This window comes from Pseudopipra pipra, chromosome 14 (assembly GCF_036250125.1).
Source record: "Pseudopipra pipra isolate bDixPip1 chromosome 14, bDixPip1.hap1, whole genome shotgun sequence".
NCBI lineage: Eukaryota > Metazoa > Chordata > Aves > Passeriformes > Pipridae > Pseudopipra > Pseudopipra pipra.
In genome coordinates, this window is record NC_087562.1 from 18,615,156 (window position 1) to 18,640,508 (window position 25,353).

General features: G+C 45.8%; 1 protein-coding gene across 2 annotated transcripts in view; it reads right to left on the minus strand.

Moving 5' to 3' along the window:
* Positions 1-24,821, minus strand: part of PEPD (peptidase D) — a 191,604-nt gene extending 166,783 nt beyond the window's left edge. For both annotated transcript variants that reach the window (XM_064671287.1, XM_064671286.1), the window contains exons 1-2: positions 24,749-24,821; positions 8,512-8,612 (exon numbers count right to left, since the gene is read on the minus strand). In XM_064671287.1, coding sequence (XP_064527357.1) covers positions 8,512-8,612 — 101 coding nt within the window. In that variant the 5' untranslated portion in view covers positions 24,749-24,821. The remainder of the gene's footprint in view (positions 1-8,511; positions 8,613-24,748) is intronic.
* Between the last annotated feature and the right edge of the window lie 532 nt (positions 24,822-25,353).

Below are 25,353 nucleotides of genomic sequence, written 5' to 3' on the forward strand. Positions count from 1 at the left end.
TAGCCTTGTTTCTTGGGCATTGCTTTTGTGTTAGCTGCACAGAGCCCACCCCAAAGCCTACAGAAGGAAGCTCCTTAAAACACAGTCAGTGGCAAGGAGCCCTTCCTCACCATCCCATCCATCTGCTGTAAACCATCCAAAAGATCCAGCACCTTGAGAGCCACGACTCTGTAGCTGAAGCACACCAGCACACCACTGCAGCCACCTCTGGCCCCAGCCAAGTGCAGCCCTTGGCCATCACAGCCTGCTCAGATCCAGCACAGGCATCACCTTCTGGAGCAGAACCATCCAGACACAACCAGAACGAGTCAAACTCATCTCTAGCAAAACCCCCACAATGCCTGGTTCACAACCACCCTGCTTTTTGTGGCTTATAGCCATAATGATAATATTCACCCTGAGAAACTCCCACATCTTCTGACAGCATATACAGTGCTGTAACATTAATGAATTAGAAGGAGGAGAAAACCACTCCTTTGGAAGAAGACTTCTGGAGCAATACAAAGCTGCAGGAAACCTGCCTGATTTGTCTTTTGCCGAGTTCTGCTGCGAGCTTTAAATAACACTTCAAGTGTTATCAGCTGATTCCCTCCAGGAACTAGTCCAGTGAACCTGAGCACACCTGTAATTGCACGTTAAAGTTACACAGACCCCAGTTTTCTCTCTTAGAACAAATCAGATGTATTTTTATATTTTTGTCTTCACCTGAATCCAAAGCTCCAGCTCCAGCTTTGTAACGTTAAACCCACAAAGGTCAAAATCAGAGGGAAATTATTGCAGCAGCTGTTATGAAGAGAAACATGCATTTTACAGAGCTCTGCTGGTAGTGTTTTGTTCTGCTTCTCTGTTCTTTCACAATTCTCTGTGCAAAGAGACTCTTTTGACATTGGCATTGTATTCTGCAAGTGCTGGCTAGGAACAACTTCTCCAGCTTACACAAGGTTTTTAAAACTAACAGGTTTTTCAGTATGATCTTCATCCCTCCCATGTCAGCTGAGTAATGATTGAGAAAGGCTTATTAGGTTCTGTGGGTTTTCCTTACATCTTGAGTGCAATAATGTGGATCTATTTGTTTTGTCAGATTAGGGTGGTTTATGAGCTTTATTAATTTTTACATTATTACAGCTTCTATATTCCAGGCAAAACTTAAAAATATGGAAAAAAGTTTGTGGAAACTTGAGAACATTCAAAACTATATGGAAACTATATAAACTTTTAAAATTTTATAACTCATCCCACATGCTTGCTATTGTTGCCAAGAGCAATCTGGAAGTCAAAGTCAACAAAAGCTCTCACCCCAAGTCATCCATGTCTCAGTCACTATCAAAACCTCTAAATTACATCAGATCTAACAGTTGGCTCTGATTAAGAGTGTTTTGGAGACAGGATTTAATCCTGCAAATCTTGGTAGCACAATACCTACATTTTCTCTCAGCTTTTCCTTATATGGCAGACTTTGCTGTTTCCCCTACCAGCTCCATGGTCCCCATTCCCAGGCCCTGCTGTCCTTTGTGGTGATTTTCTGGAGGCTGGCATTCACCAGAGACACTCAGAGCAGCCTTCAACTGTTTTTCCTTCCACTGAAAGACCTACCCAGTGCTAAAGCAGCTGAAAATCAGGCAGCCATGTAGATGGTTTCAGCAGTGTCTCCATCAGCAAGTTCAGCTGGAGTGGGTTCAGGACACCAAGGCAGCAGGTGCCCACACCCTTCACATCTCCAGCATGTGTGGATCATGGGTTTAGTTTCGATTGGATTTAGCCTGATCATTCCTCAGGGAATCAAAACTTTCTGAAGAGAAAAAGCATTAGATACACTCTAAAATAACCTTACAGTCCACAGCACAGCTCAGATCCGTGTCCTGCTAAACAGTAGAGACCATCAGATGGCCCAGCTCAAGGCAAGCCACTGCCCCTGCCTAAACCACTGGGTCAAAGGCCCACCTTCCCACTCTGTCCTAAATCATTGGAAAGTTTCTTCAGGTGATTGGGTTCATTTGGGGAGGAATGTTGCAGATGCCTTGAATATCAGGGTATCATGCAAATCTAACAATCTCAGTTATGAAGTGCCTTAGCTCTAGACAGTGGGTCTAATTAGACATAAGTCTAATTCCCATTTGAACTGCACAACCATTACATTCAATTGCCATATGATTTTTAGGAAAGGGTAACATTGCCAACTTGCAGAAATCTTCCTGAGCTATTTCAGGCAGGTTTGATTAAAGCAGCAGTGCATGTTTCCCTTCTCTGTGCATTACAAACTTTGTCTGCTTCCACTTAGTTACAAAGTTGAGATCTAAAAAGGCAAAATCCCCAATCTTTGTACAAAAAAACACCTTGATTTATAATCTCAAGGTTGGAAGAAGTAAATTTCCAGCATAGTGAGCTACCCACCTAGCTGCAGTTATTATGTCTTATAACTCCCTCTACACCACGCAGAAAATTTGCCTCTAAGCATTTTTTTTAATTTTTTTTCCCCATCTTACAAACTGCAGGTTACTAAGGAGATTTTTAGGAAGTTGCTCTCAATGGTAAAAATCCACTATCTGATCTCCAGACAGAATTATAAGTGTGAAACACAGAGGTCAGATCCAACCCTCTCATTAGGAGTAGGTAGGGATTTTCAATGTCAATTAATCAACTTTCTCACCAAAAAGCAGACTTTATCTATTTCATTAAAACATTCCCTGAGGAGTGTCTGAGTGCCAGCATGGACAAAACAGGCTCCTTTCCCACCTGACTCCCAACAGAAACTGGACCAGAAAATGCTGGGGCACTAGGCTGGGACTCTCCTTGCTCCACTTTCCCCTGTGTGATGTTTACTGAATAATTAACCATTTAGTGGCCCCAAGAGCCCACGGGGGCAGGCCAGCAGATCTGCCACCCTTGGAGGAGCAGCAAATTAGAAGGATGTCTCCTCTCCAGCCCTAATTACAAACCATCAGAACAGGGTGTTTAACACTGGTGTCCCGGCACGTGGCTCAGTCCCGGCGTTCTCCCCTGAATCCCACTGAAATTACTGTAGCTCACTGTGAGCTTTGGCTAAGTACAGAAGGTAGCTTTGGACAGTGGCAAGTTATTTAAGGATAGTAAATAACAGGGATTTGTCATTTCCTCTCCAAGATGTGAGAAAGGCTATCTGCCAATCTGCCCCACTCACGGTGCTATCAACATCCCACCCCCTCCACCAGGCTTTGGCCAATACATCACAAACTGATGCTCGTGGTGGAAATTCATTAAAAGAGATATGTCTGGGTTGCTGCTTCTGCAGGAGTGAGATTTTCTTCTGCAAACTGCGAGCTGATAAAAATTCCCTTTGTATATACCATGGTTGCTTGAAATTTTTCCTTCTAATTTTCTTTTATGAATGCGTTGGGGAATTTTTGTGGAGGATGTTCGAGGAGAGGACTGCAGAACAGGGAATGGCAGAAATGTGGGGTTTTTCCCTCCTGAAGCAGTCTGCTTTTTATGGAAAAGCTGAAAACATTTTAATTTTCTCCAGTTCTGAACTAAAAATGTTTATTTGTGCATCTTCTAAGGCTTCTACAAGGAATCGAAATTTTTCTTCCAAAAAATAATCGTTTTACCAAAGCAGGCCAGTGTCTCCCAAAGGAATGAATAGCAGCCTGTTACTCACAGCTGTGCTTCTCAGCCCTGCTCAGCACATTCTGCACATCAGAACGAGAGAAAGATGTGAAGAACTATTGATCACTGCTTCTTAAATGCACTGAAATTCTGAATTTAACAAAAGCACAGGCCCGATGCTGGAAATCTCTGTATGTTCTCAAGACAAGCACGTTGTGAGCACGGCTTGTGGTGAATTGCTTGTGGTGCCCCAAGTTTAATTATTTTCCCCAGAACCCAACCTGCCTTGGTCCTGTTGCAGGTTGTAATCAGGGCTTTCGAACAGGCTGTCAATTAATGTTCAGCTTGGGAGATTTTTATCATGTCCGTAAAGAATTACACTGTGGCCACTGCACTCACACGCTGAATCAAATGGGAATGATATACAGTCAGAGGAAGCCTGAAATAATGCCTTGCTGCTAACCTAGCCACATTATTTTAATTCTCTCTAATTCTCTGTGCCTGTGGAAATCCCACAAGAGAAAATCTAAATAAATGAATCATAATTATAAATGTTGTTTATGTAATTGGTAAATGATGCAGAGATAAGTGAGCGCTGCTCATTCCTACACAAATACAAATTAAATCTGGACACTGCACCAAAGATGTGCCCTCTAGTACTCCAGATTTAACAAGGTTCAAAGATTAAAAGCACAGCCCACTACTGTGATTTGTCTCTCTTTCTGTCATACCAACCCATCCTATCAAAGCAGCCCCATGTACCAAGGGTCCCAAACCGGAATTATGGATCAGATATTTTCAAGAAAACATACAAAGCACGTTTTTCACAATCCAAGTGAAAAAGGAAAGGGCAAGATAATCCGTCAGCAAACTAACCCCTTATCAGGATCATAGGCAGTCCCATTACTGCTATGACAGCTAGCTCAGCTGCGAGCCAAATGCCTGGAAAAGGCCAGCCAAAAATCCATCAGTAAAACCTCATTTATCACCGCTAAAGGAAAAACCGGCACTGCCATCTGAGCTGGCACTGGGGGAGCTGGCCAGCCCTGCCCGCGGAGACCAGGCTCCAGAGCTCGGGGCTGCGCCTCCGGGGCTGGGCAGGGAGCTGCTCCTGGCTGGGATCAGCCGTGCTCCCATTCCAAACAAAACCTATTAAAGCGGAAATAGCAGCGCAGGGCAGAGTGATTTGCAAAGCTCAGAGGTTACAGTGTGTCGCTGAGTCACTCGGAGCCTCCCCCGGCGAGGACCCACATTGATTTTAATATTTTACCAAACGAACTTCTGAAGTTCAGAAGATGGATTATTTGGTGGAGCAAGGAAGCCTACAGATAGGCTTTTGAGCACATCCTAGCTTTTTTTTTTTTCCCCAGCTCTGTACTGCAAGGAAGCACAATGCATCTGTACCTTTCTTTAAACACATCTTTTCTGGGGACTCCAGTGCTGGATTGACAGCTCCGGAGATTCATTCTGCTGTTTACCCACTGAACAGGCACAACACAGGCAGCACAACCTTTGCTGAGCCTGCCCTACCAATGTGCCTTTGGCACTTCTTAAATAATTTAACACCCTCCAGTAGATGGGATGCATTGCAGAGGGAAGAGGCTGGAGCACCCAGCGCCTCTGCTGCCAGTGACTGTCACACACCGACCGACAGCCACAGAGGGGCAGGTACACCTTGACTCAGTGCTGCTGGTGGGCTAATGACAGTGTTGCTGCTCTGCTCAGCCCCAAGGAGGGCTGTGGAGCAGTTATTTTTGTGTGTTTGACTAAGAGCACTGCAAGTCTCTCTCCACAGAGAGGAGAGGCAATAGCATTCCTTCCCCATTTACCCAGACACAGAGCACCAAGGGTGCAGAAGAGGAGGAGCAGGAGGTGGCCTCCCAGGGCTGGGGGAGTGGGTGCATGGCTTGGTCCCTGCCCCTCATCCCCCCTGGTCTCTGGCATTGCTGCCCTCCTCCCTCACCTCACTGATCAGGCCACTCCCAGGGGGTATCCCATGGCTAAGCAGGACACAGGAGTGCACTACAGCCATGCGAATTCAGAATTCTTCATTTTCAGCGAGAACCCACATCTTGCCTCTTCAAACTGATGCCAGGCAGTTTGCCTGAGGGACCTCATACACAGCAGATTCTCAAAGGCACTGTTCCTTACTCCAGCAGCAGCCTGGCAGTCACTGCAGGAGCACAACAGGGATGTAGGAGTCACAGGCAGGAGCAGGAGATGGAAGTCTGCTGTTTAAATATCTTCTGTACACTGTGTAAGCACATTCAAGCTCATCTTCCTCAAATTGCTTTACTAACCACATTAACCTCTGGGACTCCCCTTTGTTTCCTGGGGTGAGTGAGTAATAACTCAGGGATACAGCAGTAATGGCTGGGCTCACTTTGCAGTGAGTGCTGCACGAGACGACCGGTGCAGCGTGCCCTCCGTGGGAAGCTGTGCTTTGCAGAAGTGATGTATTATTAGTGCTGCATCTGAAATAACCCGGTAATTGCTTAATGTTTTATATTTACATGGGCTGTACGTTATGTTTGCTCTGAGAGAGGGAAGGAAAACCGAGCAGGAAAGGAGTTTGCAATAAACCCACAGTAAGCAATAAAGAGCTATAAATGGTAATCTGTCAATAGCATCAGCTTTGCGAAGGGCTTGATTCAGGAAAAGAGGAGCATCCTCAGCTCCCAACAGATCTAAACCAGCCCAAATTGATGTAGTACCCAGCAGGACTTCCTGAAGGATGAGCTATTAAATGTAAACATACATAAAGTCTTATTTGAAAGATCATATTAATTATTAACAAGGGGAAGGATGATCTTTCAGATAAGGCACTGGTGTGCTGGGACTCTGCAGTGAGCACTACTTCTGCCACAGATTCCTTGCTTCATCCTGTTCCTCCTGTCTTTACCCTCACAATGGGGATAATCCCTCTTCTTCCCTCCCTGTATTGGGCTGTGCCGTCTTTCTGTGAGCACGGATAGTTCCTTAGTAAAAGCAGGTCCCACAGGTCAGCTGTAAAGTAAATAATGACTGGTAATATTAATTTTCGAGTATTTCTTCTTTCTTTCTATCTCAGTAATTGCTTCCTACAATAACATACATCACACTAATACTCTGAGACAGTGGGTTGGATTTATGCAGAGCGAGAAAGGGGCAAGGACCCATTTTATTTCATTTATATAGCAAATGAATAATTCTGCAGAGTTCACCATATTCCCTAAGAACTGATACTAAATCAGGTCATTGCTAGGTCATCATTTTGATCCCAAAGATGTTTGGTCTCCTCCAAGTTTGCTGTCTGCATTTAAACATCTGTCCCTGGAAAATGGAGAACAGTCATTCACACCAACTTGTGGGGGCTCATCTGTTTTCAAAAAAAAAAGCTTCTTAAGATTTTAATAGAGAAACTGCCCACCCTGAGAAACACACAGCCAAACCCTCATGAGCAAGTGAGCAAGTACACGCACATGTGTGTGCAGCATGATGTGAATACAAACTCAGAGGGGCAGTGGGTCACCAAAGTTTGCAATCTACTGGTTTTCCAGGTCTTCAGTCTTCAATTTATGTCACACTGAATGCAAAATGAAACACCTCTTAGCTGAACGGGCTGGACACCTCTGAAATCAGCTACAACTGATAGCTAAAAACTATTAGGTCATGAATTTTTAAAGTGTGTGCAACGTGGGAAAAACCCACTGGGGAGAGTGTTCTGCACAAACCTGCAGCTGTGGTGGAGGGTGGGGAGGCAGGTGAGACAAGGAGCACTACCCAACCTCCCACCAGCCACACACTGCCATATGGTGTACTGAGAAACTGGCAGGTATGAGGATACAGGAAAACTGAGAGCTGTAAAAACTGTGAGGATATTATACAAGGATTACCATGTTATACATATTGCAGTCCACTGTGGGCAAAAAGAAAGGAAAAAAAAAAGAAAAAAGAAAGAAAGAAAAAACCCAGCTGAAGCTAATTCCCTCAATTTACATGCAGTTGTGTCTTGCAAGTAAAATACAGGATTCTGCCATTCCCAGCTTCTTGCTATACCAAGGGAAAAGCTGCTTCATTGGTAAAAAGGTCGTGCAGGGGTGAGCAGCAACCAGAGCAGAAGGAGAAGCCGTGATAAAGAGTCTGGGGTAGGAGGGAGCAAAGGGCACAGATCCAAGATTATAAAACCCAGGCAGGTCTCACAGTAACGTGACAGTTGCCTCCTAAAGGGTCTGCTGCCTGTACAAACTGCATGGGCCAGTGTGGCAGCACCCAAAATACACAATAAATACATCAGAGACTGGGACAGGGCTCAGAGCCTAACTGTGAAGCAGAACTCTCCCTTCCCAGCACCATCACTCCTCTACACCACCCTGATAATACACACATATGATGATGTCTGCAGAATAGCCAGGGGAAGTGGCAGAACCCCTTCTATGTGGCCATGCAAAGGATTTACACAGTGACAGGGCTGTATGCCACAGAAGGTAAGAAACCCTGTAGGAGATGCCACCACACCTGGTTATTGAGAGACCTTTATCAAAATTATGGGAAGAAAGAACTAATTAGCAGTTACTGGTAGGAGCAGAAGAACTTTTTGAAAAGGAAGATCTTCTGGCACCTCAGTAAAAAGCAGAGAGGAGAAGAAATACAGAAAGTATGTGAGACTGATGAGAAATTATTTGAAAATTCATAGAGCAGGACTGGGCACTTAGTTACAACGACTGAACAGGAAATGTGTTACTGCTCTATCTGAGGAGCTGCTGCACAGAGAGAAGCCTCCTGAGCTCATGTGCCTTTTCTGGGGCAGGGATTCCCTGCACGTTTGCAGACAGGAGAAGGGGCATTTCAAGGTGCAGCACCTCAGAGAAAGGTGCCTGCATCTCTCCTTCAGACAGGAGCTGTGAATGCCATCCAACGTTCAGGGAATGACAGAGAGATTGTACTCACCTAATAAAATGTGTCCTGTTATGGACTGACCCAGCCCACAGCAAACACAGAGCAAAGACCTCATGGATGTCAGTGAGAAACGGCAGAGTCCTGGGTGGCATCTGCAAGGGACAAATGGAGGAGTATTTGCACAAAACACCTCTTAGTGGGACAGTCAGCAGGAGTCTCAGTGAGACAGAAATGGCAACACTGAGAAACTGCCTTCCCACTGCCTTCAGACCGTGTCACGAGGCTTCCTGGCAGCGGTCTGGGCATGGACAGCACTGCAAAGAATCTGCCCTAACAATGAGGAAAGTATTTTTCTGACAAAAACCTCGAGGCCCGCCCCTCCCTAAGCACTGTGCAACAAGATACTCTTACAATAGCTTGCAGGGAAAATCTTCCAGTTGGTCAGCCCAGCCGTGGATCTGGGCAGCTTAAGGAGCCTGAATAGATTTAATTTATTATTTTCACCATGGAAATGCTCAACAAAACTGACCTTTTCAGTTTCAATAAAACTGGATTTTCCTGCAGGTCCCCTGTCAGCCACTGCAATAATAAGTGGGAGTGCTAAAACCCAGAATTATTAAAATCTGAAAAAGAGTAAAATGGTGCCCCAGCCCCAGTGCTGCTGGGCTGGATCCAACTGCACTCACTCTGCTGGCAGAGCCACACTGTCCTTCAAACAGAAAACCCAATTCCATCTGTGATTTTGCTGATGCAAATCTGGAGCATCTGCTAACTTCTATGAAGTTAATCCTGGATTGTTGGGTCCCACTTGGAGCAGGATATGGCCACTGCATCTCTGCTGCAACTCCTTTCACCTAGGGCAGGCCATTTATGGGAATTCTTTGGTACTGCTGACTATCCTGGCATGTTTATCCTTCCTCATCAAGCTCTACATTTACCTGTTCCTAAGCAGAGCACTAAGACTCAGCCTTCAGGCACCGAGGAGGATGCACCTTTCTTTGCCTTCCCTCCCTCTGGCCAGGGCAAGGATGGACAAGGATGCAGGTGGGGAAAGTGAGCAGGATGAGGAAATGGAGAGGGGCATGGGCAGACATTTATAGAATTATTTCAAACCTCAAACTTTCTTATGTCTTTTACCAAGGAGTTATGTCATGCCTGACCTTCAGACTGTGACCAAGACCAATAGTTATAAAACATGGCTAGAAAAATATTGATGTCTGTTTAGACACATGCATTGTTAAGTATCCATTGTTTGGCAGCAGTTGAACACAGAAATTATTTCTCCCCCAGTGTCTGCGTTCAGGAAGGTATCCTCAAGCCTGATGAAATTCAGGCGTTCACATCTAAGTCAATGCTCCTGGACCCAGGTAGTTCTGAATCTGCATTTCACATGTCACATTTTTAGCCAAATATAGATATGGGTAGAAAAAATGTAAAACAGAGCAGCTTTTAATAACCTTCTCAGATCCCAGGCAAGCCACATTGCTAACTACAGCTACAACCCCCTTCCATCGTGCCCCTTTCCTCCCCCTCCTGCGTGCTGTGTGAGCTCCAAAGGCTGCATTTTCTCTTGAGACTCAAAATGAGTTGTTAACATGCCAGTTGTTAACACTGTACTTGATTCAGATATTTCACGTGTCAGACAGACAACAACATCTGACTGAGCACAGGAGCCACCCCTCAGGAGCCTGTGATGGGCTGAGGAGTTGCTGTGTGCCACAGGGAGCCCTGGGGACACAGCTCATGGGATTGCACTCTCTGTACCTGCCTCCCCCATCCATAACAGACACGTGGCTCCACTAGATCAGGGCTTGTTTGCCACCCCTGCAGTGAAGTACTGCCTCTCTATGACTGCAGTGCATTACTGGGACAAGATATGGTCGCTGCCAAGTAGTGGTGATGCCATTTCCATGCCAAGTGTGCTTCCGAGCAGGCTTCCGTGCACGCTGCCTGTTGCCTAAAAGAAAGGTGTAAAACCAGACCAAACCTTTTCTCCTGGCTGTTTACTGTTCCTTTGCACTTTCCAAAATACAAGATCGTGCAAGTATCTGAGCTCAGATCCCTTTCTTTCCTTCCTTTTGCTGTTATGACACAAGTTTTGGGTCCCCCCCATTTCCGCAGTGGAATTAATCCCTGGAGGCCCAGCCTCAGCTGAACTCAGTATTTGTTGGCTGCAGCAGCAAGTGCAGAATATGCTGCTCAGTAGTGACTCTGCAGGTTTCAGTGGTGCCCCCCTGCTCTCCCTTGTACAGAGGCATGAAAGGAGAAATACTGATGTTCTGCTCCCGGGTGTCACAGACTCCATGGTGATGGAGCACCACTTTGTCCAGACTTTCAGCTCCTGGACAAAAGCTGGCTGGAACAGAAAGCTGGTGGAGCCAAGAGCCCCAGTAGGTGCTTCCATGTGGGGAACTGCTGAAAGCTCCTGCTCTACCCAAGTTGTCTTAAGCTCAGCCTCTGCTTCAACACAATATTTTCCCCTTGACAGCCAGAGTAAAAATAACTCTTGTTATTCTGAAGACCATCCAAAGTAAAAGCCAACAAAAATAAAAACTTTCTTCCTATTTCTCACTTCGTTTTTGGAAGAGCTTTACAGCAAAATTGCTGAGGCTGTTGGCATGGGAATAGCTTTTGGTGATACTGTTCCCTGAATGCTGTTATCACATAACTTACTGCAGTTACACAGTGCAGGTGCTGCAGTGGCTCCTAGAGCTGCACGTGGGGTCGGGGCCATTGGGCAGGACACGCATCAGCTCCGTGGGAGGAGATGGTCCCTGTCCTGGGGAACTCAGAGCCCCACGGTGTGATGGCACCCTTGGGGCTGCTGGGACATCTCCAAGTGGTCTTCAGGTCCTCAAGTCTTCAAAGAGGTCCAAATAAAAGCAACTGTCAGAAGAGTTAATTCCGAGTTTTAGGTTCACCGGAATTAGCAGCTTTATGTTCCCACCCAAGAGCCCCATCTCTGCCAGCTGTGCCTGCACTGGAGAGCAGCAATGCCTTCAGTGGGGAGGCTGTCAGGCTCTGTCAATACAGGGCAAATTACAGAGCAAAGGATTTTAATTATTTATTTCATACCCCCTAAACATAAATAATGTTCCTGAAAAACCATAGCAAAGCCAGCTGAAAAATAACGGAAATAAAGGGAGCAAGTGAAAAGCTAATCCTGCAGTAAGGATGAGGATGTGCCCATCCATGAGCTCTGAGTTATAGCATTTTATTTAAGACCTTTTATCTGTTGTTTTGTTCTGTTTACTGGAGCTTTAGACCTTTGATCCTACCATTGCATTTGCCAAAGGCAGTATGGATGATTGCACCTGACACGTTTCCTCTACCAGTGACATTCAGATGCCTTTCAGCCGTATGACCAATGCAGCTGCAGAGCAGGATGCTGATGGAAAGTGGATTAGGAGATTGCTCATCCTCTCAGAAAGTCACCTGAGACAACTGTGTGTCACTAAACCCTGAATCAGAAAGAAAAGGTATTTTGCACAGATCAGGAATTTGGTTTAATTATCACAGTTCACAGCTTGGGCAGGAACCCAAGGCAGGAGGCTGGTGGTTCACACTCCAGCAAGAAACATAAGAAAACAAGCCAGAGGTTTTTAAAATAGGCATGACACCTCAGGCAAAGTGTGTGGCAGAGAGAGGGAAGGTCCCAGAGCATCCACATCCCAGCCCTGCACCAGGCTGTGCACGCAGAGAAAGGGGGTGTGAACAGCGCCGGCCTCTCCCTGGCAGAGACTGAGCTCTGAACTTCCTACCAGCAATCTGGCTACTGAGTCAGAGTGCATTTTAAGCCAAGTGCTTGTGAGATGGGTGTGGGGGGAAGGGGAAACCTCTTCATAGTTTATTCTGCAGAAATCAAAGGTTCTGCATTTCAGCCCCACTTGGTACACACAGCATCTTCGGAAGTGTTCCTTCACATCCAGGTCCAAAGAGGCTGCTGCCACCCCACTGTCCCTATGATATGCAGAAATGGGCTTGCCCCTGTCCCCCTTAGGAAATGAGGTGACTATTACCTTCCCAACACAACCTTATATGAAACTGGACTCAAAGGAAGTTTGAGTGCAAAACCAAAGACTGCCTGGAGGAAATTAAGCAAGCCCCTTTCTGCACGTCATTAAAGCCCAAATATTAAGGAAATAACCTTATGAGCTGCAGACAGTTTATTTCACTTTGCTAGTTCTTCAAATGACTTTAAATTACACATGCTCAAATAGAAAAGGATGGCAGTGGGTGCTGTAAAGGATCCTGAAAAGGTTGCTGTAACTAAACATTGCTTCTTAACAGGTAGCAGATGAGATGCCAGCCATACCACACTACAGCATAAAATATAAACAGATTTTCCTAATATTTCTTCTCCACTTTGATTCAAGAAGAAGGCTCCCATTTGCAGCCTATCAAGGAGCACTTTGAACACTGCTGGGATTTTTCTTTGGGTTCCTTATTATTTATGTAATTTTCTAAGAACATTTCTTAAGAATCATCCATGGATCAGATATTTTCAAGAAAACAAGTTTTTATATTATTTTAAAATACTTTTAATACTTTTAGTATTAAAAGTATTTAAAGTTAGTCTCAGTATTCCTACGGGAATTAAAGCAACTGAACACAGAATCTGTTTTGTTTTCAAGAGATGCAGCTCTTTGTGTGGTCAAAGAAGACAACTCCAGGCATTTGCTCTACACCACAACCTGTCCTCTGTGTAGTCCTTAGCTCTGCTCACCTGTTACCTACGCCCTGGATAGTTTACCATGCTGCATGGCAGTGTGGATACAAAGAGAAAGTGAGGGTTTGTGTGACAACACACAGTTAGTGTGGACAGGGCAACCCAATTCACCTGGGCTAGGAGGAGCCTCAGGTGAGGAAGTCCAAGGCCTGATAAATCCAATTACAGCCACTTAACACCTGCTGGTGCAAAGTGCCCCCCAAGGAGGCCCATCACTAGTATTACACCATGTTACCTGTGCAGAGACTGTGGGGAGACTCTTCCCAAGAGCCATCACTGCTGGGACAACTCTAGCAGTGTTTCGGTGTCTCAGTGCCAGCTGTTGTCAGGAGCCTGAGCAGCCCCTGAAACAGAGGTCTCAAAAGTGCCCCAAAATAAGTACTAATAGCTGCTGGGTCAAACTCTTTACTGGCTCAGTGGCCACAGCTACCCTGTGACAGACACATGGGGCTTCCTTCTGCTGCCTTCTCTGCTTCTGTTCCACTCCTTTGTTAAACATGCTGAGGAAAAGACACTTTCTTTTATAAATTAAACTGTTACCTCAGATTCAGCTTTTGTCTTCCCCTAATGAAAAGGAAGTTTCTACAGCATGTCAAATAAATGGTCCATAAATACAGGATAGTCAACCCATACCGTATTTCTTGGAAGACGGGGAGTTCTCATGGAAGGTCCACCCTCAGCAGAAGGATGACCAGCCTCTTTGCACCAGAAAGCAGCACCACCTCCCTCTTGTTACCAACTGAAACTACTTTCAAAATCACTCCCTCTTTTTCTCTTCAGTTTCCTTTTAGGCTTTTCTTCTCACTCCTGCCATTGCTCAGCCTGTGAGGCAATGCTCAAACATCAGGTCTTGTTCTGGTCCCTAGGGAGTCTCATTTTTTGAAAAGATGAGATTTCCCAGCATCCTCAAGCCACTTCACATTTTCCTGTCCTTTTTCTAACATAAGCCCTATCCCTTCATTCTTGTTTACCACTCTTATCACCTTTACTATTTTTTCCCCATTTTTTTATTGACCCATTTTTCTTTTCACCCTCTTCCCTTCAACTCTTTGCTTCTCTTTTTTTCTCCCTGCCCCATTCTAGTGAAGCTTTCTGGCTAGATGTATTACCCACTGTGCTCAGGGGAAGCAGTGCATCTGAATTCCAGCTGCACTGTACAGCAAGAACAATACTGTGTATACACTTAGAGAAACAGCGAATCTCAGTTTTCTCCCTGCCCTGTGCTAAACTCCCAAAGCCAGACGCCTCCCATTGTCAAAACAGTTTTAAATAAAGCTAAGGAGAGAATCAAATGAAAAATAAATTGGGCATTTAAAGCCTGATTCCTGAGCACTCAGCTGCTCTCACTTCAGCAGCTGCACTGCACACCTTCCGTCAGGCCCCGGCTCTGCAGAGGCGTCTCTGTTCTCCGGCGTGTTCCCCATTCTGCCAGAGATGATACGACGCCCTGCATTCCCAGATAAGCAAATATGTCACTCTTCCTTGCCTAAGATTAAAATGAATATGTTAATTTATTTTCTATTACAGGCTACAGCACAAATCAGAGAGGGAGAGGGAATGTGTTCTGCTCTTGGCTTCCTGCTCAGAACCGCAGGTCGCCCCATGGGCAGACTTGCCTTCCTGCACACACTTGGCCAACCAGTGCCTCACTGTCATGGTAAACCCCCAGATACTTCTGCATAAAATAACCACCACTCTGAGATTACATGATTTTGAGCTTTTTACACCTAAAGGAAGTGAATCCTAACCTATCTTCTAACCTCATCCTTTTAGGACAGGCCTTGCCCAGCTGGATGGGAGGCAGAGCACATCTGGGTAACAGGTAACCTGGTTACCTGGTTACCCTTCATAACCAATACAATATCATCAGACAAATAAAAGTCCTTTACTTGAAAGCAATGAAAAATCAGAGTGATGCCAAGAAATTCTTTTTTCAGCCCTAAACACAATGAGAATAAAAATTGAGAAATTACTTGTTCAGAGGGCGGAGGAGAACTAGCAAGAAGGAGATAGTACTACAAGTTTGTACATTCTATATATTTTCTTTCCATTTTAAAGAGAATAATTTCTAAACTGGCTGTCACCCATGTGTGAATTATGACATCTGGCTCTGGAGGTTGTAGATACAGAGACTAAACACATGTATACCCACCCGTACATGCTGACACAGGGCTCTTTCTTGCACTGCTGGAGGGATACAGAGGTAGCAACAAAGAACTGTCTCCCACTTTTAAATTAAGTCAGAAAAGGAAAGTCTTCTTGTTAATGAAAAACTTACAGAGTATTTACACAGATAGATACACAGACAAGTGTGTGGCATTGTGGGAGGGAAGGAGGGAGAATGAGACATGGGGAAAAACATAAAGATCTTCCTGTTCTCAGCAAAACGCACTAGTCCTGTTAAAAGGAAAAAATCCAATCCTGGTAAACAAGCAAATCTCCCAAGTTGTCATCTAACATGTATCTTTTGGTTTGTATTTAGCTGTACTCTTGGACTACAGAGTTACAGATTGAAAATATGCAGAATCAGTGTAGGGAACCGTAGGCAAAAGCAGAAATAGGTTTCTCCTGAAGACTTAATTGAATTACCCTGAAAAGATTAATTAAAATTGAATTCTCTTTTGACACAAAATCTCCTGTTTCCTAGTTCTTGGTATGTCTATTGCCTAGTTCCCATTAGGAGATATTATACTCTGTAATGGAATAAACTTCAAGGACCCCGTGGGATCAAACAAAAAGTTGACTGTATTCTGAGAGCTGGAGGAGCAGTCAGGTTCCAATGCAAGCTGGAATGCTTAATGAAAAAGGGCTGACATGTTACCACTGAGCTCCTACCAGTGGTCTCTGCCATTGCTTTTTAAGGTAGAGAAAGGCAAGTAACTGTGTTGATTAGAAGCAGCTTGATTTGCAAAGTGACAGCCTAGAGGAAGGTTTTTATTCAGTCTCCCCAAAAACCTGGGGAAATGGGAGGGGAAGGAGGGGATTTCCTTCAACCCTAAGAACAGCTTTGTAACTGGATTAAGAATTATTAAAAAAGAAAGGCCACTGGCACCTCCAGCACAGGGCTGTGGTTTTGCCATCAGTATTTGGGGAAGCCATCCAGGGGATCACCTGCATTGGGGATCAGTTTGAGTGAATTAGATACAGGAGTGAGAACATTTACATTGCAATTGGTGCTTCAGGTCTGACAGGCTATAAAATATTGCTCTGTGCTTTACCATATCACACTTGGAGCCCAATGACACACTTGACATACTAAGAAACCATCCAAAATGGACATGAGGGCAGAGCCTGGCCCTGGATGAAATAAGGGAGAATTTCAATGCAGTCTTGAATTAACAGAAGAACAAAGAGTCGCCAACCACTTTCACTGTACAGGTAAAACCAGTCTGAGAGAGACAGAGCAAACGTTATTTGTGTCTCTTTTTTACTGCATATTCTCATTTTATGGCACTTGCAAAGACAATGAAATCCTCAGTGCCATAAGCCTTGGCCTCAGAAGCTGTCATGGACATCAAAAGGATGATGTTTGTGTGTTGGCTGTTTGGGGCACTGTAAGAGGGCCCACAAAACAGGTACTCGCCACATCCCAAAACTGTGCTTCCAGCTACACAGCCAGCAGCCTCATAATGGAAAGTTAAAATGTAAACACAAGCTGCTATTTTAGTGCAATCACACAAATGTAGCAGCTTGTGTTCTCTCTTCCTTTATTTCCAGAATGGACAGAATGCCTGAATCAAGCTACAGATATTCCTTTTTCTTTTTTCTTCTCCCTAAGTGCCCAGTCAATTAAATCTTGCTCACATAAGGAATTCTTGCTCCCCTTGTTCCTACAGTGACAGTTGACAATGTTCAGACTAAAGGATGCCAAAATCTGTTTTTCCCCAGATAGTAAAGATACAAACAGAAATCAAACCCAAGCAGACTAATAAAGGATCACAAGAGCTGACAATTCTTTGTGAATTTGAAAGGTTACATTGCTCGGTTCAAAATAAGCCTGAAATCCTGAGTCCACCCTGAGCTTTTGCCTCCCCTTTTCACAACATTCTTCCCTTTGTCATATGGATAGTTGTTCACAAAGGAGTTCACTGACATCACCTTGCTCATCTAGTCCAGGTGGCCCAAAGTGATGAAAATCCAAAGGTATTCCAGGAAGTGACCTTGGAGGTGCTTTAGTGATTCCAAATTCGGGGAAGACTGAAAGCCTGACTCTGGAAGCATCACTGCTTTAGCTCTAAGGAAAACCAACACACCTAGGCAACATCTGATTTTTAAAGGACAACAGCAGATTCCCCAGTTGACAAGACATCTGCTACACTCTTCCCCAATCCCCTATTTACAAAGGAAATAAGAGCTAGTTTGCATCACATATGTCAATAGCCAGGATTTTTGCCTTCTTACCCTTCAGATTGTATTGCCTCTAATGAGACAAGATGACAATGACTGTTCAGAAATGAGAACAAGAGGGAAGAATCAGGGGAAAATCTACAGGCCAAAGATAGTTTACTTTTTTTTCCCCTAATTGATCTGTTAGCTTTCCTCTGAGAAGCTGGCCAGACTAAAAATCACGGGTCTGTGCTGCCCTCACCCTCTGTGTGTTAAGACATATAGAACCTCTGCCCAAACCACACCCAGCTTGGCAAAATAAATATTAAATCAACAGGGGTTTGCAACACAAAAGCCACCCTCTTCTTTTGCTGAGTACTATTTGAAACAAAGATGGATCATAATGTGAGTCATTTGTCTCTCCTCTCTGATGCATTCACACACGCCTACCACTGCAGGGGGATTGAGAGAAGTGACCTGAATCTCAAGCACCCTTGGGTTTGCAAACAAAACCCAGCCAATGAGGTCATGCAAATCCAGGCCTAAATCTATGGCTTCCCCTTTGCCCCTGGTTTTGCTCCTCTCAGTATTCCAGGCAGTGGAAGTGCAGGAGAAACAGGGAGCAGTATCATGTAATGAAATCGTGTATCATACAGCAGCTCCAGAATGTGGCATTCCCACTTCACAGGAGGGATATTCAAGGAAGCAGACTAGGTGAAATCCCAGTTGACCACAATACTTGTACTTTAATTGTTTATTGAAAACAGCATGACAGATGCAAAACAATGGTAGAAGGAAGAAAAAGAAACATTGGCTTCGTTCACAGGCTCAGCCCCCTCTGCATGAACCACACACAGAATCAATTCTTCACATTATATGTTAAAAAAAAAAAGGTAGAACTGTTAATAGGAACATGAGAGGGAAGAGATAGAGGCAGCAAAGAAAAGAGGTGGCAGGAAGGTCTGGTCAAAGGCAGGTTTGTTTTTGCAGCAGGTGGGTGGGATGGACAGCACAGAGGCACATTCCCTGGGAAAAAGGAGCAGAAGGCAAGAGATGCTGAAGAGAGAGAAGATCTGTGATAAGGGATCAGGAGCCAGGCCTAACCTGAGCCTGGGAAGAGTGTTGTGGGTTTTGTACATTTTGCTTTGTTGGTCCTCAGAACGGATGTTCAGGAGCAGGTTTACAGCCTGCACAGTGCTCCCTCTCTGCTGAGTCATACCACCAACTCACAAAACACATCACATTGAGAAGAATCAGTGCAAGTGCCAGGAGATCTGCCCCTGTTCCCGGCAGCCTAAAAAGGAACTTGTTTATGTCACCTATGAAAGAGCTGTGACACATTCCTTCAGTGGTGGAGTGATCCCACAAGGATCACTTTTGCTAGCCAACATTGAGCATATTTTTCTCCAATTCATCTTTCCAGTATGATTTATTCCACACACCCACTTTGGAAAACATGCTCAGTGTCACCCCAACAGCTGCACAGCACAGTCCATCACTACACTGATGGATCATGGTTCCATTTCTTGTCCAAACACAGTCAATAAGGAGCTGCACATGAGGTGCACACAAATTCTGTCCCTGAGTTCAACTGTCTCTGGAAATGACAAAGCAAATCCATGCAGGACAATGAAGCCATTCCTAAAGAGCCCCAAGCCCCCAAAGCCAGAACTGGATGGGATTTGAATACATCCAAACTAAGTTTGGAGACCCAAACTTAGAACAGCACATCATACCACCTGCAACAAATTATGTCTTGAAAAACAATATTTACCTTCAGCTTCGGTCCTTTGAAGGGCCATCAGCAATTTCTCCATCTCAACCACCAGTCTCCCAGGACGGACAAAACAGGAGCAGGAAAATACTCCAAACCCCAGCACCCCTGTGTGTTGTTCTGGGGAGCATTTCAACATATGTCTTTGTACATCCTGTGGAAAAGAATCCCTTCCAGCACCTCCCCAGTGTAAAAAGGACAAAAGCTCCAGCTCCCAGTTACTCCAGGTGATCCATGGAGTTTCCAAAGAGAAGTTTGGAGTGCCATTTTTGGATTCTGAGTCTGGTAGGTCTGGCTGTTCTCACTTAGACTAAATCAAATGCTTCTCAGGCTTCCCTTTCTAAAGCATATTGTCCCTTCTGGGCCTTTTGGCTATATTTTATGAAATAACTGATGTTGTCTGTCTCCAGGGGACAATTTGTTACTGCTGCTACCAAAGGACAAACCATATGATCTAATACATCTCTTCCAATTCTGTCTTTTGAGGTTTCTATAATTTTTTCAGAGATTTCTATTTTGTTCCCAAAGAATGGTTTCGTACCCTACAATTTGTCCCACTGATATTTCTTGGTCTGATAAAGACATTGCCTCTCCATAGAAACCTTGCCAGATATACCCGTGGAGAAGCATTGCTCCAGGGCCAGAGTGCATGCAGTTATTTCATTTTTTTTTTAATTTTGGTTAAGTCCCAGAAAATGCACTTTTATTCCACTTTCTTCTATCCCTAGCATTACCTACCTACCATTACCTTCTATACCTTGCACTGCCTTGTTCTTTTCCCTCTTCCACAGCCCTACCTGCCACTGTCCCATGTCCCAGCCTGCCAAGCTCATCCTCACTGGCTGTTTGTGTGTAAGCAATTTTAAGAAAATGGTCTTTAGAGAAAAGACCCAGTGTTCCCCCAGTCAGGCCTGGCTACTCTAAGGCACCATCAGCGATATAATCAGATCCTGGGACTGGTCATAGAAGAAATTTAAGTCTAGCTCAAGGGTCTGCACAGGCAATAGTTTGAACCATGGTTTTATCAAGCACCTATTTCAGCTGGGCACCAACATGAGAGGAGCTTGCAGATGAGCTTGGTCCCCTTGTAGCTTGTGTATGGGGCTCAATTCCAGGTGCATTAACATCCTGTTATGAGCTGCTTTTGAGGGAAGGATCCAAAGGGAATGAGGGATTAGAGATCTGGGAGACAATCTGGCCCAGATTTGCTTTAGAGTTTCCAACAAGGCTCTTAATTTGTTGCTTTGTTGCACCATTCTGGATGTGCCACCCAGAGCTGCCTTTGGGTCTGTGCAGTATTGCAATAACACTGCGGGAAGGGGAAGAGGTAGAAGAAAAAATGAACTTTGGTTTTTCCGGCCTGAAAATTTGCCGGATTTCCAGAAATATATAATATTACAGAAAAATACACACACACACGCACACACACACATATATATACTTTTCCCCCCATAAACCTGAACTGCTTTTGCTGCTCCTGTAGGAGGGTGGTTTTGAATTATCCCTTCCAAAGCTGGGATGGATGTTTCAAGTGTTGGGGTTTATTAAGTTCCTACGGCAGCTGTTTCCAAGGTTGCTTTGTCATATATTTCTTTTCAAGAGACTAAGAATGGCAGAGGGGCTTTGCAGATAAGGATTTGAATTGCAACCTTTACACTAGAAGTGTAATAGGAATATCAGGGAATTAAATGAAATTATACTTTTCCTAGATGTCTGCTTTAAAAGGAAATTCAGGATCTTATGGAAGCCCCAGAGACAAACTATTACATTATATTCCTCACAGTTCTTATTTGAGTTCTGTCTGTTTGAGTACCACAAATAGCACAGAATCATTCATAAAGAATGGGCAGGAGAGACTGTGTCCCATCAATATTTCAAGCTTGGTTATCAAATCAAGAGAAATTCATGAGTTCTGCTCCAGCTCAACATTTTCAGGTTTGATACTATTGTTTGACAGTTTAGGGGGTTTTCCCTCTGCATTCTCATTGTCTTTAATATTTTATATGATCTTCCAGTTGATGCTATTGTAATATTTATTAATTTTTTTTTTACTTGGCTGGCTGCACTAACCAGTTTTTTCTTTTCTCTTTCAGCAGGGCGAAATTCACACTCATTTGCTATTTGTGGGGTGATGACATAGTGTGAAGAAGCAGTAATGATGACTGACTGATAGAAGACACCATATGTTCTCTTCATTTTTCTCTGTGCTGTTTTCTGAGAGATGAAGAAAGACTCAGTATAAGATGAACTTTCCTATGATATATAATATTAAAAAATTACTTTTTTCCCCCAAATAATTGTCAGATTGGGGGAAATAATCTTTTTCCTAAAGCATTCAGACAGTATTGCTATAAATATCAGTCTGCAAATGACCAAATGTATCTAAGCATCAAAAACAACTTTACAATTAATTTCACTCACCCCCAACTGTTTTCCAGCTTTCCATAGCAAACATTCTGAAAATATAAGTTGCATTTGCTGATTGACTAAGCAAAGGTAAACAATTCCTTCCAGTTTTAAAAGAAATTAGAATCTATATAGGACTCTTAAGTGACAGTCTGAAGTGTATAATAACCAGAAATCCTGATTATAAGCACAGTACTAGAACTGCTAGATCACAACAATACTAGATTATATGCTGGGATGTTTGTTTGCACCCTGAGTGTATGAGTCTGTGCAACTAATAAAAAAAAGATTCCCTTCAATAAATATTGAATTTACTGTAACGTGTTTTAATATCAAAATAGTTAGAAATCTCATTTCCTAGAAATACCTGAATAAAAATCTTTCATTGTTCTAGCATATGCATTTATTAAGTATATTCTTTTCTTGCATAAATATTTTCTTTTTTTTTTCTGTTCTGTTCTCTTTGTTCATTCTACCCTCTCAAAACCAAGGTTTTGTGATTGTTGCTCTTCCTCCTAACTTTGTAATAGCCACTAACTAGCCCCAGACTACAGCAGAGCCATACACATCTGCTTATATTATTAAGCAGTCAGGAGCAGAAACAAAGAAGTAAACAAAAGGGATTCACGTTGCCTTCTGTTCCACTGGAGACAGAGAGGGAAAAAAATAAAAATCAATCCTCCCAAAGACAAAAATAACCCCCAGGAATTGTTGGTTTGAGATACCTTATTTTTCAAATTCTCGGGAATTTTTTGCAAGCAATGGAGTTAAAACTGAAGAAGAAGGTAATTGTGAGTCTTGCAGGCAGCGGGGCAGAGAACTCGCTGTCACTGACCTAGTGCCAGGACTCTTGTTTGGAGCTTTGTTTTCAAGGTCATTCATTTAAAGCAATTTTTCATAACACAACCTGAATAAAGAATACAGAGCCACATTCTGCTCAGCCTGCTCACGGAGGTGTCCAGCAGGGGTGTAGCAGGGAAGGTTCCTCGTGCCACACGAGCAGGAGTTGGCCCTTGGAGGACAGTGTTCTCCCCGGTCACCTGCCATAGCAACAGACATCGAGGAATGTTTTACATTTATTGTATGCAACTCACTTTCCCCAGTTAGGCTTATTATTTTTGCTGTGACAGCTTATGCGCCCTGCGCCACAGAGAGTAGGACAGAAGGTGCTCAGGTAAAGCAATGATTGCAGTTTTCACGTGTTATTCTTCCTTTGAACTCCAAGTGGCATGAATGCATCTTCCCCTGGAAAGCCGTATCACGTGCACCTTTTTTTCCTATGACAATAGAATTACATAAAGTCTGGCCTCGAAACTCTCAATCAAATATTCCATCCTATCAGCGAAGAACTGGCTTGCTTGAGGACTACAGAATTGGGTCCCTAATCAATACTTTAATAAATAACACCTACTTAGTCAGAACAATTGATTGATGGGGAGCACACTAAGTATAATGTATTTCTGCTAATGTAGTCACAGGATAAATGTCATTGTTTATTTATAAAACACACCTGAAACTATTCTGAGGGCTGTTCATAGGCTCCATCTTGACACACATTTAACACTGTACACACAGAGTGTCTGGCTGAGGCTGGATGGTGGGGACTCAACGCAACACATCTGGCTTTGTTTGTTGGCAAACCCTGCTCCCGTGGCTCCCTGGTAGCAAGGGCAGCTCCTGAGACCCACACTCCCAAAGCTGAGGAGCGGGCGCAGGGCACCCCCTCGATGCCCAGGCTCTGGGGGCACTATTTAATATAATACTGGAGTTTCTTAATTTCAGCCAGTAGCCATTTAATTACAGTAGCAATAGCCAGGCATGCCACCGAGGCCACTCTTGGGGACCACAGCCATACTCTGCTTTCGCTCTTATCAGACTCTTTATTCTGCTGCACAGACGCGCTCGAAAAACCTCCCAGTATTTTAGGGTGGGAAATAGCCAGCAGAGAGTGCAAGAGGTCCCTTCTGTGCAGTTACTCCACAGTCCATATCCAGGCTCGAGACAAGGCACCTTGGTGCCCACCATGCCCTGGCTACAGTGAGTCTGCTCCCATTTGTTGTTTGAGGGCACCACCACTTCAATTCTCTTCCAATTAATTCTACTGTGTCTGCCCTCGGGGCATGTGTTCGCAGTCGCCTCCTTTTGGGAGCAAGTGTGGGCCACGGATCTTCCCAACTAGTCTCAAAACACATATATTTTCAATAACGATGTCAAATTGCAGCCCGCAGGAGACGCCCGGCAGGATGTTCCTATCCACACTGAGGATACGGAAAAGCCTCCCTGCCCCGTTCCTCCCAGACGGCACCCGGCAGCAGGGGCGCAGAGGCTCTCCCAGCACCATGCCCGGGACCTTTCCTCGCTCCCCGCAACTTCCCGCTCGGGGGCTGCGCTGTCCCTGTGGGAGCCGCGCGGGCGGAGGCTCGGGATGCAGGAGCCGGGTGCGCGCAGGGCGGTCACACCCGCGCCGGCAGACACGGCGCTGCCCTTCACACACCGCCCGGCGCAGCCCGAGCCGCGGGGACGCGTCGGGCTCCAGAGGCGAGCGGCTCCCCGGCAAGGCGAGCGGCTCCCCGGCAAGGCGGCGGCCCCGCCCGCGGCTGAGGACGATGCGCGGGGGCGCGGCCGGGCCGGGGCCGCTCTGGCGGAGGCCGTACCTGCTGCCGGAGGTGCGCGGGGCGGGGGCCGAGCGGAGCGCGGAGCGGGGATCGGGGGGCGGGGAGGGGGCGGCGGCCTCCCGTCTCCGGGCGGGCTGTCCCGCTTCACTCTCTCCTCCCCGCCGAGCATCGCGGGCGCGGAGCCGCGGCTGCGGCGCGCAGGGCGGCGGCGGGAGCGGCGCGGAGGATGCGCTGAGCGGGCGCGGGAGGCGGCGCGGCCGAGGCAGGTCAGTGGTGAGACCCCCGTCCCCCGTCCCCGGGCCGCGCTGCGCACCCCGGCCCCCCGCACCCCCGGCCGCTCCCCAACTTTTCCCCGCACCACTTCGGGAAAGTGCCCAAACTTGCGATGGGGACCCTCGTCCCGTGTCCCCCCCTTTCCCGGCGGCGCGACCCCCTCACCTCAGGGCTGCCCTCGCGGCGCCGTAATTCCCGCGGCCGGGAATTGGGGGTGGAGGGGCGGGGGTCGCCCCGGGGCTGCGGTGCGGCCCCTCCGCCCCATCCCGCTCCGCTGCCCCCGCAGCCGGGCGGGGCCGGCCCAGCCCCGCTCGGACACCGGGACACAGCTCCAGGTGAGGATGGAGCCGGCGGCTCCGCCGGGCTGTGCCTCGCGGGTGCGAGTCCGGCGCGGGTTTGTGTAGCGAAAATAACGGGATTCAAAGCAAACTAGTTGATAAATGCAGGCACCTCCCTCGGCTGGAAACCCAGTTCTCCCGGAGTTCAGCCTTCGCGAGCAGGAGCGGTGCGAGGGGACAGGAGGGCACTTTTTCATTTCTGGAGTTCCGTGTAGGGGACAGGGGTTTGCTCTGGGCGCTGCTCTCCCGGAGGAGCACTTCTCGGCACGTCCCGATCCCCCCGCCCCTGCTGGGCGACCCGGGCAGCCCGGACCTTGAAAAGCCACTTTACACCTCACCCAGCGCTCCAGAACGGGCAGATTCAAACCACGGCAAACACACGGCAGAGGATAATTTGTCCAAGTGTGTTAGCCCCATGTGCTAGAGATGGGC